Source organism: Leucopleurus acutus (assembly GCF_964270905.1).
Source record: "Leucopleurus acutus genome assembly, chromosome: 7".
NCBI lineage: Eukaryota > Metazoa > Chordata > Mammalia > Artiodactyla > Delphinidae > Leucopleurus > Leucopleurus acutus.
In genome coordinates this window covers 22,504,858-22,523,531 of record NC_139150.1, presented here as the reverse complement: position 1 = coordinate 22,523,531, position 18,674 = coordinate 22,504,858, and the positions used below count along the sequence as shown (strand labels likewise).

General features: G+C 40.7%; 1 protein-coding gene across 1 annotated transcript in view; it reads right to left on the bottom strand.

The window, feature by feature from the left end:
• The window catches only part of LPAR1 (lysophosphatidic acid receptor 1), a gene marked incomplete at its 3' end in the record, with an annotated part of 83,026 nt that overhangs the window by 48,490 nt on the left and 15,862 nt on the right, over positions 1-18,674 (bottom strand). The window contains exon 2 of the mRNA XM_082842807.1: positions 9,268-10,015. Within this exon, the coding sequence (XP_082698933.1) occupies positions 9,268-10,015 (748 nt within the window). The remainder of the gene's footprint in view (positions 1-9,267; positions 10,016-18,674) is intronic.

Below are 18,674 nucleotides of genomic sequence, written 5' to 3'. Positions count from 1 at the left end.
TCGCTAGGGAACAGCAATAAGGTCTCATGACCCTATCCATTTGCCATTTCTTTCATTTATGCCAGACACAGTCTTTCACTTCAGATCAAAAGGAACCAGAATGGTGCCCTGAATGATGGCTGGGTTGCCAGCTGTGCCCTAAGCATGGCAGGTCCACCAAAAGGAGCTAATGACCCTTTCTAACAGATATTGACACAGTGGCCTGTTCCATTTCAAAACTCATTTTAATGGCCAACACTATTTAACTGTTTAATCTGGAGACGTCCAGAGAGTTACCAGGTCAAAACTGTCACTTCTTATGGGGTAACAGGACTTTTCGTACATATGGCTGAGGCTCAACAAATAAGACGCAGGCAACTCTGCAGTGCAGATGTATCTTTGGGAACGCAAAGGCCACTCAGAATAAAATTTACAGCCTGTTTTGGAGCCAAGAGCTGCTAAACCACAACAGTACTTTAATACCATGTCATAGAAATGAAGCACCATCACAGCCACCAAACCCACCATTGTATGTATGCTGTTGTGTGGATGAGTGGAGGTATGTCAGAGAGAAGACAGAAAGGGCGGGCGGGGCGCAGGGGGAGAAAAGGCACATGCAGACAAGACCTCATGGTAATGACAGTACTTTGCTACCATTCAGTAAGTGTTTTACATTAGCCAGATCCTGTGCTAAGTGTGCTTTACATGAATTACCTCGTCTAATGCTCGTGATCACTTTATTATAGGAAGGTCCTACTATCCCTATGCTATTAATCCTGAAACTGAGGCTCAGAGACGTTCAGTCATTTCCTCAAGGCTATGAAACTAATAAGTGAGGGGTCAGGATTCCAATTCTAAACTCTGGCCTGTTTTATTCCGAATCGAAGCTCTCAAGCCCTAAGCAACAGTGATTTCCAGCAGCTGCCACAATTCCTTCAGGAAACCTTTGCATCTTCTATGACCTTTAAGGACGAGGACAAATGACTGTGTAAGGTTCATTCTGGGACTGACAGGCATCTCAGCGAGACGCGGTCTGAATCACTCTCATCAGACCTAAAGTAAGAAAGAGCTTCATGTTCTGCCTGCTCTGTCCACACCTCAGAAGAAACCCTGTTAGGTTCATGTGGTATTTTTGTTTTCTGTTTCTGTTTGAAAGTTTCTTCTGAGTAAAAATATTTGAATGGAGTTGGGCAACAAAAGGGTACAAAGAGCTGGTATTTGCAAGTTGTTTTCTCATTTGACCAGGCCCAGGATCTGGGGTCTGGGCAGCACTGTGGGGCTTCCGCAGAGACTCTCTCCTGACCACACCCGCAGTGCCAGCCAGCCCCGTGGTTCATCCAACAGAGGCTCTCATGAATGGTCTCACAGGTCCTTCCTCAAAGAGGCCTTAACAGGGACGCCACGGGGACCTGAGGAGACTCGGGGTAGCTCTGGTTCCTCTTCAGAGCAACAGGATGTGCAGTTGGTCACCTGTGTTCAGGGAATAAGAGACTCTTGTGTCTAGTCCCTTCCCTTAGCAACAAGACCAACTGGGAAACCCTCCCTTCTTGCCACACAGCTCTCTACTGCAGAGTCATTTTTTTTTAAATCGTTTCTTTGAGACTCTCCTCTATCAATGTGCCGCTCCCTTTAATGGGGGAGAGTACACCTAAACCTAGTTATTCAAAAGCTGATATGGAGAAAAATCATAGTCCCTTGCTTTTACTCCAATTCTATTTCTACGTTTTCCACTAGAAACTCTACGTGGCTGATCCACCGTAGTTATGTCCTTATCGTTTTATTTATAGAGTTATAAGTAGAACTCCAAATAACCTTGGAAATCAAATTGGCCAACTCCATCCTAGAAATGAAAGTACAGAGAAATTGCTGCACAGAGAAAGTGACTTGCCCAGAATCACCCAGACAGTTAATGACAAGAGTTAGGAGTAGATCCCAGAGGCATCCTGCCTCAATGAATGTAAGTGGGAAAACTATACATACACACACACACACACACACACACACACACACACAGTAAAATAGAAACAATAAAAAACCAAGATAAATAAGAAACTAATACAATGCTGTTATGAAGAAAGCAAACAGGATGATAAGAAGGTGTTGGGACTTCCCTGGTGGCGCAGTGGATAAGACTCCGCACTCCCAATGCAGGGGGCCCGGGTTCGATCCCTGTTCAGGGAACTAGATCCCACATGCATGCTGCAACTAAGGAGAGTGAGTTGCAACTACGGAGCCCGCCTGCCGCAGCTAAGACCCGGCGCAACCAAATAAATAGTAAAAATTAAAAAAATAAAATTAAAAAAAATAAAGCGCATTAGTTTAAAAAAAATGTGTAAAAACTACATAATGTGCCAGTAATTCAGTTTCCAATGACTTTTATCAAAGCTTCATTTCAGAGATCACCAGCTGTTTATAATAAGGCCAAATTCAAGGGAACCCTTTCTGTGGGTTCCGGGTACCTTTATAGCCACAATGTTTACACCTAAACCTGGGTAGCCACAGAAATACATGCTGATGTTCACAAGGAAGAAAATGATGGAAGGTGTGGATGGAAATGAACAAGCTGGAGGCCTAGGCAGTAGGAACAGCACCTGACTGGAAGTTAACAAACCTAGTTCTCGGTTTGAGCCACCAGCTAACTCAGACCTGAATTTCTCAATTAACTTGGGAGCTTCGGTCCCTTTATTTGTAGGATTAGGAAGTTGGACAGCGTGATTTTTAAAGGACCTTTCAGCTCTAAAATTCTAAATCTGGACAGATCCTTGCTTTAAAAAAAAAAAAAAAAAAAAAAACGAAGAAGAAGTTGTTCTTTACTATGTTTACACAGTGGAACAAGTCCAGTGTTGAGCTCTACATTTACAAAGCCAAAAGAAAATGTAGAAAAAATAGAAACAAACAGAAAGCAGAGCCTAGAAGGAGAGTGACTGTACACCCTGGGTTGGCCAGACTAGTCTTGGTTTAGGCCTGTTGTCCCACTGTCCCAGTTAGTGCCTGTTTTCACTACCAGAAGTGTCTCAGTTTGGATGATAAATTATATGGTTATCCCTATAAGGAACTGGTGTTCTTTATCTTAGGGAATCCTTTAGCATCTCTGATCACCTAAAGGCAGAAACTCAAACTCCTTAATACGTTATAAAGGCTCTAAGCCAAAACTCTATCCAGCATACCCATCACATGGTAATCACACCTGACTACCTTCAGTCCCCCAAAGGTGAGCTGTTGCTTAGCTTCTCCTCTACCCCCACCCTACAGGAGGACAAGCTCCTCCACATGCATCAAGACCCAACTCAATATTTCCTCCTGTGTGAGGCCTCCCTTCCCTCCACTCTGCCCAGACATCAACTAGCACATGGACCCGACTGCTTTGCAACTCCTTCTCAGTCTCCTCTAACACGCTGTAAGCTCAGCAAAGGATGAAGTTTAAAAAGCAAAAATAAACAAATGGGACTACATCAAATGAAGAAGCTTCTGCACAGCAAAGGAAACCATCAACAAGACAAAAAGATAACCTACTAAATGGGAGAAGATACTTACAAATGATATATCTGGTAAGGAGTGAATACCCAAAACATATAAAAAACTCACACAACTCAACTACAACAACAAAAATCTGATTAAAAAATGGGCAGAGGAGCTGAACATACATTTTTTCCAAAGAAGACATACAGATAGCCAACAGGTACATGAAAAAATATTCAGATCACCAATTATTAGGAAATGCAAATCAAAACCAAAATGAGATATCACCTCACGCCTGTTAGAGGGACTGTTATCAAAAAGGCAAAAAATAGGGCTTCCCTGGTGGCGCAGTGGTTGAGAGTCCGCCTGCCGATGCAGGGGACACGGGTTCGCGCCCTGGTCCAGGAAGATCCCACATGCCGCAGAGCGGCTGGGCCCGTGAGCCATGGCTGCTGAGCCGGCGCTCCACAACGAGAGAGGCCACAACAGTGAGAGGCCCGCGTACTGCAAAAAAAAAAAAAAAAAAAAGGCAAAAAGTAACAAGTGTTGGCGAGGATGTGGAGAAAAGGCAACCCTCCTACACTGTTGGTGGGAAATTGGTACAGTCACTATGAAAAACAGTACGGAGAGTCCTCAAACATTAAGAGTAGAACTACCATATGATCCAGCTATCCCACTCCTGGCTATTTATCCAAAGACTACGAAAACACTAATTTGAAAAGATATATGCATCCCATGTTCATCACGGCATTATTTACAATAGCCAAGAGATGGAAACAATCTAAGTGTCCATCAACAGATGAATGGATAAAGAAGATTGTAGTATATATGTGTGTACATACACACACACACACACACACACACACACACACTGGAATACTACTCAGCCATAAAAAAGATGAAATCTTGTCATTTGCAACAACATGGATGGACCTTGAGGGTATTATGCTATGTGAAATAAGCCAGAGAAAGACAAATATATGATTTCTCTCACTGTGGAATTAAAAAAAAAGAATAAATCAAATAAAAACAAACACGTAGATACAGAGAACAGAGTAATGGTTACCAGAGGGGAGGGGGTGGGGAGGAGGGTGAAACAGATAAAGGAGATCAACAGTATGGTGATGGATGGAAACTATATTTCTGGTGACGAGGATGCTGTAGAAATATAATGTCGTACACTCGAAACTTATATCATGTTATAAAACAATGTTGCCTCAATTTAAATAAATGGTATTTACCTTATTCATCTTTTTATCCTTTAGTACATAATTAGCCCTCAACAATATGTTTGTTGAATTAAACTGAACAGAGAAGTACATAAAGATTTGCTTACAGGATATTCGCCAAATTATCCTTCATCAGAGTAACGAGAAAACAATGGGCTTAAACTCATCTGGCCCCAACTACTATTATTAATACCAGTGACAGTCTCTTATATGGCACGTGACCAGTGTCCTATGATAGAAGGTCATGGTCCACAACATTCTTACAGCTGGATTCCAGTTCTGCTACTTACAAAATAAGCACTCTTGAGCAAGTTACTTACCCTATCTTAACTCAGTTCCCTCAGTATAAAATGGGAGAAACACAACTTTCCTTGGTGTAAGGTTATAAACAGTGCATGAAGAGTAATGCCGAGTATTGACCCTGGCACAGGGTACGTAGGTAAAAAGCAGTAATTTAGCTTCAGTGGTGATCATTTCCAGCCAGAACAGATCCAACTAGAAAAAGTGTCTCTCTCTTCTTCCCCAAAGACATAGGCTCCACCTGGATTTATTTTGCTTTATTTTCCTCACTCTCTCCCACAATTAAGATGCAAAAACCTCTACACCATAACCATTATTTTCTCTTTCCAAATCCTGGTTTCCCTCTTCTCTAATTATCCCCAACAGAAGTGTCATCAGAAGGAACAGCGCAAGAAAGGCAAGGACTTACAACTCAAGATAGACTGTGGTCAAATAAGGAAGAACTTGACTACCACTCTGATTCAACCGTGGAACAGACTCAAAAGGAATTCTTGGTAAAATGTCAAGTGGGGAGAATTCAAGCCTGGGGAAGGATTACATGACTTCGCACTAGGACAATGAACCCTCAAGTTAACTACACCTTGAACTAAACACTCCTTCAATCAGAAGCAGTCAGTTACTGGTGCTCCAACACCAAAGAGTGGAAAAGGGCCAATGAGATGAGAGTCATAACGATCATGATCAGAAGCAAAAGGAGGAAAGGAATGCTCCCTGAAAGCTTTCTTCTACCCAGGAAATGAAGCACAGGCAGCTAGGCAGTATCAAGAGAAACAAATGGGATCACAATGTTTCAATTTAATAGCACAGTGCTGTTCAAACTTTATAAAACAATCCAGCATGTGCTGGTAGCTGTTTGTATTATAGAGAGGCAGGATAGCATGGAGGTGAAAAACACATGGGCTCTGGAACCAGACTGCCTGAAACATATCCCAGCTCCTGTACTTAACTAGCTGTGTGATCTTGGGAAAGTTACTTAACCTCTCTGTGCCTCAGTTTTCACCTCTGAAAAATGAAGCTAACAAACCAAGACTCCACAGGGATGCTCTTTACAAAAACTCATTTCTAAGGCAGAGTAGTGCTAGGCACATGATTGATGCTGTATGTGTTTTACAAATAAAACTATTAAGATCCAGTACTCACTCAGGAGCAGCTTACACACAACCTTGTGCTTCAAAACTGCTGCTGGTATTGCCATCATAAATCTCAAAGACCCCTTTATTTTATGTTGAGTCCTAGAAATTCAACTTGTTGACTAACAAATCCTTTTATTGAAGGATAAATAACCAATAAACACTGGTTTATTGAACCGAATAGGTCTAAACCCCAGAGGTCATTTTGACATGGTGAAATGGAAACCGAAGGTTTGACACTTCATCAAACTGTAATCATCCCCAGAATAAATGAACAAAATACACATTATTTATTGAGCAGCCCTTGTGGTCACTTTCCAAGCTGTTGTATTTGACTGGAAGGCACAAAACGTAATAGCGGTGCAGCTAGGTTTGGTTTCTGCCACACGACTGAACCAAGTGGCATCAACTTAGTGAATTCACTATGGCTTTCTCTGGTCCTCAGTTCTGAAGGCTCAAAAACCTTGTTTTGTCACCACATTCATTCATTCAACAGTTATTTTACAAGTACCTACTTTGTGCCACATCCCACAACAGGTAATGTAGAGAAACTGGACAACACATCATCACACTTCCTGCTCACTGCCGCAGAGCTGACAAGCTGGCAGAGAAGACATTAAAAAACCGAACGTGCACCACAAAAAACCTGATGGTCAGTAAACTTGTTCCTACAAGACCAACCCATCTTTCGCATGCAAGCACGACTACATAGAATTCAAGCAGGGGAGTACGTTGTACAAATGGTAACAGGCACCGACTTGACAAACACCTGGCTGTTTAGTGTGGTGAATTACCTATTCCGAGCCCTGCCCATTCTCCCATTCTTGCTGCTTTTCTCTGCAAGGTGACAGTCCATTTATTTAATTTCTCCTTCGTATACTACAATCCCATACACATCTTGCCTCACCAAATTTCTCTGCCTATCACCCTGATGGGAGTTCTCCATGTTCTAAACTTCTTCCATCACACATCTATAGAGATAATGCCATTTATTCCAGAGGCAGCTACATGTATTCAATCTTTGTGGAGCCCACTAGTTTAACCTCAGAAACCAGCGTTATATTCTGTTATTTTCAAGTCTGGGGTTGGTGTGGTAGGGCAGAAGGGGCATTTAGGGTCAACGTGCACTGAAATTGTGGCCCCATAAACCCTCAAAATAATTCTCGGGCTTTCCTGGTGGCGCAGTGGTTGAGAGTCTGCCTGACAATGCAGGCGACACGGGTTCATGCCCCAGTCTGGGAAGATCCCACATGCCGCGGAGCGGCTGGGCCCGTGAGCCATGGCCGCTGAGCCTGTGCGTCCGGAGCCTGTGCTCCGCAACGGGAGAGGCCACCACAGTGAGCGGCCCGCATACCGCACACACACACACACAAATAATAATAATAATTCTCATTTAACCTGCAAAACCACCCAATGAGGCACAAAAGTTAATTTTATATGAATCGTTAAGCATACTACACACCGGAAAATGCTAGGCATTATACAAAGGTCAAAATTCAAACAAGAACTTAGCAGGTTCATAGTCCAGGTTCAGTAGTCATTTTCTGCTGGTGGTTCTATGAACTACAAGCAGTACTTGAGATGATACTAGAAAAAGTGCACCCGTATGAAAAGTTTCAACCAACATTGAGATCAGCAGTAAACAAACAAATACTTGAGTCAATACAGAAGTGAAATCTCTCATGTTTTTTAATTTAATACAAAAAATAGCATCCACGGTAAACAAAGATGTGCTTCATCCCCATCATGGAGAATGTATACTTGGGGCACAGGTATGTTCAAGGCTTTTGTTGATAATTAAACATAGAGGGAAATCATTTTTATACTTCTACTGAACTTTGTTGGATGGAATAAGAAAATTTCACATCTGAGGTGGTGGGGGCCTCAGTGGGGATACTACCTACACGTGCCAGTTAGTTACAGACAGGGCTTTAGTTGTGTCGGCAATCCCAAGGCCTGGTCTTTATTCTTAGAGCCATAATTAGGGCTCTCTTTCCTGGGGCTAAGGTTAAAGTAGCTCCCAGAGTTTCAGAGGAGCCACACCATCCCAGGTTCCATCCACTCAACCCTGCTTTACAAACTGGAACAAAGAGCATTAGAGGAACTTTCCACTGAATTTCAATGGAGAAAGATGAACTACTAAAGATTTTTTAAAGATACTTTTAAAATGTGATCAGACATTAACCCAAATATAGCCCATGGAGAAAATATAGTTCAATAGGGTAATTATTTAAAATTCTCACTGGGTGAACTTTAAAAATAGGCCCTCTAAGCTCCAAAAGAAATGTTCTGTGTATGCTGTCTTCATGGACACATTTCCGGGAGTTAGCACAGGGCCTGGAACGTATGAGGTTCTCTTTAACTATTTTCTGAATACATAAATGAATAAATATATTCCTTGTGATCATTAACCATGAATTTTTCACCCAGGAAAAACAACAGTTATTTAAAGGCAAAAGTTATTCGAGTATACATTACATAAAAGAATAAAATCCTGCTTTTCACCTTGAAATATGAATTAACTTCCACCATTAAAAACTGAAAATTAATGGAAAAAAAGTAAGTTTTCATAAAGGTGACTGTCAGAGATGGTATTAATTCCAACCCATTTTGCGCAATAAATCTATACAAGAACTTGATATACTTACCTACGTGTGTGCAGTAACAATGACAGAAAGTGAAAGACTCCTTATTTGGAAACAGACTCATAAAAATAGCTGTGTGAAAGCATATTAATGGGACAGTAAGAACACTTTCTGAGAATCTGTAATAAAGAGACTATAGGCAAAAGTTCCACAATTTGGGCTGTAATAAAACCTTTCAAAAGCTGATATCTTTCAATACTTGATAGCCAAACTCGTCAATGACATCTTCCACATCACCATGATTTATAACACATCACTGAGACATTATTTCCCTGAAACCAGTTCTGTAATTATAGAAAGACTGGGATGCTGACTTCATCCCTGAAACCAGTTCTGTAATTATAGAAAGACTGGGATGCTGACTTCATGATAAACATTTGCTATAAAGGTGCCTTGTCCCCTTGTAATTCCTGCATATATACCCGCTGATGTTCACACTGTTGCTTACCACTATCATAAACTACCCTGGTTTGTATTAAGACATCAAGAATCCGTAAAGTAAGTTACAGTCAAGACACAACTCACCGAGCACGATGACCACAGTCTTCAGAAGACTCATCATGGTATCCCGATTGCGCCGCGGCCCAGAACTATGCCGAGACATCCTCATAGTCCTCTGGCGAACGTAGCCAAAGATATGAGCATAGAGAACCACCATGACGACAAAGGTCACCAAGTTGAAAATGGCCCAGAAGACCAAGTAAGAGTCACTGTAGAGGGGTGCCATGTTGGAACAGTTTTCAATATCACAGATGCAGTTCCAGCCCACACTGGGTATGGCCCCCATAACAATGGCCATGGTCCAGATGACCACAATCACCACCACCACCCGCCGGTTGCTCATCCGCGTGTGGAGCTGCATGCGGAAAACCGTAATATGCCTCTCGATTGCAATGGCCAGTAGGTTGGCCACAGAGGCTGTCAGGCTGGTGTCAATGAGGCCCTGACGCAGGAGCCACGTGCTAACAGTCAGTCTCCGAGTATTGGGTCCTGTGTTGAACATTAGGTAGAAGTAGGCCAACCCAGCAAAGAAGTCCGCAGCAGCCAGATTCGCCATTAAGTAATAAATAGGAAAATGGAAGCGGCGGTTGACATAGATCGCCACCATGACCAGCAGGTTGGCCAACATGATGAAGATACAGACGGTGATTCCAAGTCCCATCACCAGCTTGCTAACTGTGTTCCATTCTGTGGCAAGGTACTTTCCACTCCGGTTATAAAAGAAGGCGATGGACTCATTGTAGAAGCACTGTGGTTCATTCATGGCTGTGAACTAAAAGAGAAAGGAAGAGAGGTTAAAAAAGAGAAAAACCATGGACCCAAATTTAAAGATGTGTAGATAACGCAAGTCTTCTACGGTAAACGTGGCCAAAAAAGAGCAAAAGCAAAGAATTTGAAAATCTGATCCTGTGTAATGTTCTATGATTATGTTGAAACCCCAAGGTTTCTTACTGTTTTACTGTTCTCGAGATTAAAGACAGTTGGAGTTAAATAAATGACAAGGTCTGTTCTTGGTGGCTGCACATCATTGAAGTCTACTAGAAAAGCCACACGACCCAGAAATCGTGCCTAAAATACATGAGACAGATGAGAATTTTGCAGAGCGTTGCAACTGGAATATTTACCATAGTGAAATCTATTTTGGCCCGTTATTTAGGGAATCTGTAAACACAGATGGTTTATAGATAGGGTATTATTGCCCTATTATTCTGCATTTCTGTTCTCACATAGTATGTTCAATCTGTGTCAGATATCTTGTAACGCAAGTCCCCACAAGGACCATCAGTCCCAACATTTCAAAGAGGTCACTATGCATCAAAGCTACTATGCCCAAAGCCAGCATTTGCTGTTCAACATTCCTGTGGTCAGCACTGTCTTCCCCCACAACTCCTTACCCCAGAATAGCATTCATCAAACAATCTATGACGTTTGAGAACGTTTTTCTTCTTGGAGGACATAAGAAATATGTAACTAATGTAACCTTCAGAGAGCAGTTCATACTTTGACACTGCTCTAAAAGTACACCTTCTAAAATGTTGAGCGATAATGTTTCATTATGTGTTTTCTTATTTTTAACATCATCAATCAGAATATATTTGCTTATGAACTACTTATACTCTCACTTAAATTCTAAAGGATTGAGGAAGTTTCTAATAGAATGATATAGGTGTCAATAAAACTATTAAAACAAAATTAGAAAGGAAAAAGTAACACGGAGGGCTTCCCTGGCGGCGCAGTGGTTGAGAGTCCGCCTGCCGATGCAGGGGACGCGGGTTCATGCCCCAGTCCGGGAAGATCCCACATGCCGCGGAGCGGCTGGGCCCGTGAGCCATGGCCGCTGAGCCTGCGCTCCGCAACGGGAGAGACCACACAGTGAGAGGCCCGTGTACCGCAAAAAAAAAAAAAAAAAAAAAAGTAACACGGAGAAACTAGAAAATTACACATCAAATAGAATAAATCACCCTTCCTAAAGCCTTAGGTTTGTCTGTGACTCCTAAAATTAGAGAATATTTCTTGAAGATAGCTCACATCCAACCTTTTTCTTCATATCTTGCACTGCATTTAGTAAATTACCTAGCAAATATGACAGTTTTAACCACTATTTTTGATTGAATATTCTACCGAATATCCGTGAGTTGTGCCTTAATGTTTACCAAACACAGAAAGTTCCAAAACAGTGTGTGAAACTCTTCTTGAATGGTTAGTCTCCTGACCTGTCCAGACATCTAGGGTCTCTTTCCTCATTTAGACTAAACAGCTTTTAGATTATGCTTCTATAATAATCACTCTTACCATGTTGTATAATTATGTATCACCTTGTTTCTTAAAAAGATGATAGTCCAGGGGAAGAGTGAAGACCTTGTCTTACACATCTTGGTATCTAATGTACCTTCCACAGAGCCCCACTCATTGGCGATCTGAGAACTTGTGATGTTCCATTCCACTCCAAATCTTGCCATCACTCTGGGTATCTCATCTAATTTTCTAGCCTCTCAGTTTCTTGATCTCATCTTTCATGACTTTCTATTCCATTACAACTCAGCTGCCCACTTCCAAGGTCACACCCTGGACTCTGTAACCACTCAGAACTGTCTCCCTTTGGAAATAATCGATTGATACATTCTAATACTCTTTCCATTCTAATTACTCTTCCCATTCTTCCAAATTTATACATTCTAAGTACTCCCTTCCCATTCTTCCAAATTTCTCAATTGATCCCCCTACATCAGTTCTTTGAAGCCATCTATTTCCTTAAGCATCCTACTTTTTCCCAATGGATTACCTCCCTATCTTCCCCCTTTTCCCTATCTGGCTTAGGTTCCATAGGATATCGTTTCAACCTCTTTTTTTTTTTTTTTTTTGCTAACGCAAGAACACAGTCTCTTCTTGAAGACTTTGAGGTCAGATGTCCTTCAGAATTCAAAAATACAGTTATAGAGGACATAATCTATGTTTGACGTAACAGCCCCACCAAAATCTGAGACAGCACTCCATAATGATACACGTTAATCTCTAAAGTAAAACATATGAATATATACACTAAGTTTGATAAATAAAGGTTATAAGTAGCCTCATATCTATTCATTCAGAGCAACTTTTGCCACTGCGTTAAGAAAAAATCATCAGTTTTCAGATCTTCTTAAATGTTATCGTTTCAGATAAGGAAGTAGAGACTTTATCTTTTAATCTACTTGCTCCACTGCACTTCTGTAACAATTTCTTAGAATAACACCAGTCTTGGATGAATGCAATTGCTTCCCACTTCCACACCTACACCAAGGCTTCTGAGAAATGTTAGAGAAAAATCAACATATCTGGCAGATTGATTCTGCTATAAATTCACATGATGTCTTGCCCCAACTGAGAATTTAATGCCACAAGAAATCTGATTTCCCCTAATTATTATTCTGTATCTTCTTCACAGTAAATACTCTAAATTTATTATTCTGTCTCGAGTCTCACCTTCCCTCTCTCCAGCAGCAGTTGCCAAAAGAGGAAACTTAGAAATCATCAGACTGAAACTCTTTTTCCTTTAAAATTACCTATTCAAAAACCCATTTTTTTCTTCCCCTTCTGTTACAATGGAAAAGGTGTACCCTTTGCCATCCCAGTGTTCTGAATCCCATCCATTCTTACTATTTCCAGAACCTTGTTCTATAAATTGCTTTTTTTCTTCAAGTCCCTCCTCACTCCTTCTCCTCTCTCTTGAATCTTTCCTATCCATATTCAAGTAAGTTTAATCTCTACCAAAGACAGGAAGGAAGGAGGGAGGGAGGGAGGGGGGGAAAGAGACAGAGAGAGAGAGAGGGAGAGGGAGAGAGGGAGAGAGGGAGAGAGGGAGAGAGGGAGAGAGGGAGAGAGGGAGAGAGGGAGAGAGGGAGAGAGGGAGAGAGGGAGAGAGGGAGGGAGAAAGAAAGAAATCCCCATATAACTTCATGTTTGGCTTCCAGCTCTGATGATTTTTCCCCTTCATAGCCAATTGCCCTCCAGTGTCTCACTGGACACACACAAATTTCTCAATTACCTATGGTACAGCTTCTCCCCCTTCCCCTCCATCAAATCCACTCTAGTCAATTCTTGAGTTTCACATTAACTTCCCCAAATCACACCAATCTGGTGGCTGTTCCAATGGAAATTTTTCAGTTCTCACCTTACTAACCCCTCAAAGCATCAGATACATGACTGGGAGCCTCTTTTTTAGAAAATTCTCTTTCTTTAGCTATCATGACATCATACTATCCTGGCTCTTGATCTCTCTCTCTCCCTGGTTGGTCCTTCTCAGTCATTTCTGAGGTTCCCCATCCTCTGTGCAACATTACTGTTTCTACCCTATATTCTCATTCAACACACTTTCATTGAGTTTTCTAATATGTCTTCCAAGATTTTAATTATCTTATATATCTCAAATACTCCCACATCTACATATTTGACCCTTATTTCTTCCCTTAACTCTAAGCAAATACCAAATTGCCCACTGTTATTTCTGACAACCTCATAATTACTTCTGTCTCTGTGCTCAAAACCAAGCTCAAACTTATATCCTTCCCCAACTTGTTCCTCCCGCGGTCACTATTTCAGAGGCTAGAGAACCACTATCTTTCTAGTGGCCTGAATGCTAAACGTGGGAATTCCTTTTCCCCTCATCTTCATCATTTAACCAATAACCATACCCTGTAACTTCTCCTTCCTAAGTATCTGTTCAACCTTTTACTATTCCATCCTCATGGCCACCAGCATTACTACTACACTGGCTTCCTAGGTGTTCTTTCTACCTAGCACCAATCTCTTCTCTAGTGATCTTTCTAAAAGACAAAGTTGCCCAAACTGTTCCTCTACTAAAAACGCTTCAATGGCTAACAAGTGCACTTAAGCTAAAAATCCATACTCTTCAGCCACCTTATCAGGCCTCCTTATCAGGCCTCTCCAGCCTCAACTCAAGCTATTAATGATTTTAAACTCTCTGCTTCAGCTCTATTTAATATACTGTGCTCTCTCTCACCTCTGGTTCTCAGCATCGCTGAGAACAGAGGTTTTCTGCATCAGCACCCAGAGGGTTTGTAAAACACAGCTTGATGACCACATCTGTCTGATTTAGCAGATCTGAGGTGGGGCCCCACATGACGCTGATGCTCCTGGGCTAAGGACCACACTTTGAATACCACTGGCCTAGAACAATCTTCCCCCCATTTTCACCTTATACTCATTCTTCATGTACCAGTTGAAATATTATTATTTCCAGTCATTCTCCCCAGATCTTCCCATGTCTGGGCAAGGTGCCTCCTACCACAGTTCCCTGCATTACTCCTATAACAACACTTACCACACTGTATAATAATTGCTTCACTATCTATTGACACCTCCCCACACTAGGCTGTAAGCATTATGACGGCAGAGATTCTAGCTTTCTTGTTCACTGTTGTATAGCATCCAACTATTAGATTAGATTCTAACTATATACTGATTGCTTTAATAAATTAAAGATAATTCAAAAAACGTTTATACTTCACAAGTTTTCTTTCTGCAAAGGATATTAAAAAAATCATAAATATTATATAAATGAAAATTCTGTTCTTTCCTTTAGCCCCTGTAACCATTTACTTTCTCCAGAGAAAGAAATTTCTTAATCAAACAGGAAGCATGTAGTATTTCACAGCATTCCAACTTCTAAACACCAACTGCCAACAAAGTCAAGCAGTGATATGAACAGCTTCTTTGCTTTTCCCACATAGAAAAACCATATAATTAAGAATGACAAAATAAAGTATAAATTGGCTTTTTAAGCCACAATATGCTAAGATGAATAAAACTGAAAAATTTTCTCTGAAGGTATCCAGTGTTTACTCAGCAAATGGCATGTGACCTGGTTCTATTCCATCTCTTATCTCTCAAAAATTGAGTAGTGATACCATAAAAATCATACCGTATTTAATGACATAACTTACATGATTTTTTGAACCTCTCAGTTTTACCATCTGTTAAATGAGGAAATTGGACTAAATTATACATAAGGTCTATTTCAGATTTAAAAGTCTATACTAAGAATATTGTGGGTTAGAACTCTATAGTTAATCAAATTGCCAACTAAATATTAAAGCAGTAGAAAATACACCAGGAATTAAAAATAGTAAGGGTAGAATATACCTGAGAAAAACTTCAGGAATTTCAGCTAGATTTAGTACAACAGGACTGAATTGAAAGAAGAATTAAAACTTTTCTCCTATCATCTGCAAAAAGCAGCAGATCTGGAGAATAAGTGAAGGATACCCTGGCAGCACCTTCAATGGTAGTCACAAGGGTAGTGTGAAAGTGCTTCTTTCCTTTTTCAGGACCTGAGGGATTTAGGCAGAAGCCCACATCGAGCTCTGAGAGAATGCAATTCAACTGTGCTTGGACTACAAGACATTCAGGTAGTCATGGTTATAATGATACGGCAAACAGAAAAAATCAGCCAACACAATGGGGAGAAAACAATCTCAGAGGAGGAGATGGCCATCCTAAAGAATAACAGAAAATACCTCCCCTTGAAGCAGATTTATTAAAAAAGAAAAAGGGGGGGAATGGAAAAGATTAAATACTAGGATATTTCTGATTTGATCCTCAAAATGCTTTGTTAGGGTACAAGCACTGAAAAGAGAGCCAGCCATTACGAAGACAAAAAAAAAAATTTTTTTTTTTTCAGAAAAAACTACATAGAGATTATATTAGCTTCCCATTGCTACTGTAACAGATTGCCACAAATTTAGTAGCTTAAAAAGACAAATTTATTATCTTACAGTTCTGGAGGTCAGAAGTCCGAAGTGGGGCTCACTGGGCTAAATCAAGGTGCTGGCAGGACTGTGTTCCTTTCCAGAGGCTCTAGAAGAGAATTTTTCTGTCTTTTCCCACTTGCAGAGACGGCCCACATTCTTTGTCTCCTGGCCCCATTCCAGCTTCAAAGCCAGCAATGGCCAGCCAAGTCCTTCTCACACTGACATCATTCTAACACTGACTCTTCTTCCTCCATCTCCCACATTTAGGGACCCTTGTGATTACCTTCCCAGATAACCTAGGATAATCTCCCCATCACAAAATCCTGAACTTCATCACACCTGAAAAGCCCCTTCTGCCATGTAAATTAGCCTATTCAGTGGTTCCAGGATTAAATATGCAACGGACATCATTAGAACTTATCACTGAGCCCACCAAAGAGATGAAAAACTATTTTTCAATTAAAAACAATAATTCAGGCAATGAAATGATGTGTAAAAATTCCAGAAAACTGGGCTTCCCTGGTGGCGCAGTGGTTGAGAGTCCGCCTGCCAATGCAGGGGACACAGGTTCGTGCCCCGGTCCGGGAAGATCCCACATGCCATGGAGCCGCTGGGCCCGTGAGCCATGGCCGCTGAGCCTGTGCGTCCGGAGCCTGTGCTCCGCAACGGGAGAGGCCACAACAGTGAGAGGCCCGTGTACCGCAAAAAAAAAAAAAAAAAAAAATTCCAGAAAACTGAAATGGCAAATAGAAAACAAACTTAGGAAGTTTACTCAGTGCTCAGAGAAGATGGTCAGAGATAAGAATAAAAGGAAAGAAGGCACGTATAGGAAAAACATTCCAAACATAACTAGCTTTCCAAGTAAGCCTAGGACAAAGCTTAAGTAACACAGCTTGAAGCATAAGAAAAGTTATTGCTTAAGGAGAAAGACCTCAGATTACTGGTTTAAGTTTACATAAATTACAAAAGAGTCGATTAAAATCACTAAAATTGGGCTTCCCTGGTGGCGCAGTGGTTGAGAGTCTGCCTGCCAATGCAGGTGACACAGGTTCGAGCCCTGGTCTGGGAAGATCCCACATGCCGCAGAGCAACTAGGCCCGTGAGCCACAACTACTGAGCCTGCACATCTGGAGCTTGTGCTCCGCAACAGGAGAGGCCGCGACAGTGAGAGGCCTGCACACCGCGATGAAGAGTGGCCCCTGCTCGCCACAACTAGAGAAAGCCCTCGCACAGAAACGAAGACCCAACACAGCCAAAAATAAATAAATAAATAAAAATTTTTAAAAAATCACTAAAATTCAGATATAGCTAGGTTAGATTTTGGAATCTCAAGGTTAACATTCGAAATTCTAAAAATATAAAAAAAAAACAAAAAGCAAACAAATCAAATATTGAGAGAAAGAGAGAAAATATGGCATTGCTAAGCTTCTGCTGTAGAATTCCAAAAGATAGAACACAACCAATCAAAATCTCCATTATTTCGATTATACTTCAATTTGGAAAAAATCTCCATTCTATGGAGAAAATGTTTGAGATCCATAAATTCCACAGCCAGCTATACCGATGTTCTCATAGGGGATAATAAAGAACAGTCCCAGAGATGTGGGAGCTCCAAAAGATCATCATCTACATTTCCTTCCTAAAGAAAATACAAATGCAAGTAAGCCATGAAAAAAGTAAAAATAAAAACCACAATAGAATAAAGACTGGCAGTAAGCATCAAAAATACACAAAACAAAATCGAGTCTAAGTAACTGCTCTCCAAATGGTTATAAAACAAATATCAAAAATAACTCTTGAGGGTGTACTTATTATAAAGACAATAAATTAATAATAATCTGGAACTAAAATCACTGTATCAATAAGAACTTAAAAATAGGGGAAGAGAAGTATGGAAATATCTGTTCATTTTCTCTTATTACTCAGGTATGAATCAAAACATACTATTTAAGTTGTAACAATAATTTTCAAAAATAAGTTTAAATATAATCGATTCAAAAGCCACCAAATTGAGTAGTTAATATACTAAAAGATGATTACTTTTCATATTACTGGAGAAAATAGAGTAAAAAAACGATGTATTGAATGACAATTCTGTGAAATTTATATAGGTAAGACTATAAATGATTTTCTTTTCTTCTTTAGAAAAGTAGTATCTGTTGCAATAAATTTAGGGGGAAACAAGAATATAATCAGACAAAACTCAAATACTTTTTTAAAGTTCATTATTCCAAAATCCCGATGACTATAATTAGAAATTTCTCTGTAATAAGTTACAGAATTCCGCCCTGCCCAAGAAACAAAGATGTAAACAAAATAGAATGATTCCAAAAATAAACTGTCCTCAAAGCTAAAAAGAGAAGCCCATACTCACGCCTTTTGCACATCCACCAATTACATTTCAGGATGATGGGGTGGAGGGAGGAGGCCTCGTTCGCTGCTCTACAGAACAGATGTTCCAAATCTCAAAAATTTACCTCACCCATCGTGTGATCTCAAAAGTCATAACAACTCTGCCAAGCCTGAACTCTAAAGAGACACAGAGGGTCTTCATCTTCGCTATGCACTTCATTTCTTCATTGGCACATTCACAAACGTTTCTGGAATGCCAGGTATGGGGCATGGCACTACACTACGCTATGCCTTCCAGGGGTACCAACATGAAACACCTGGGCGCCTGGT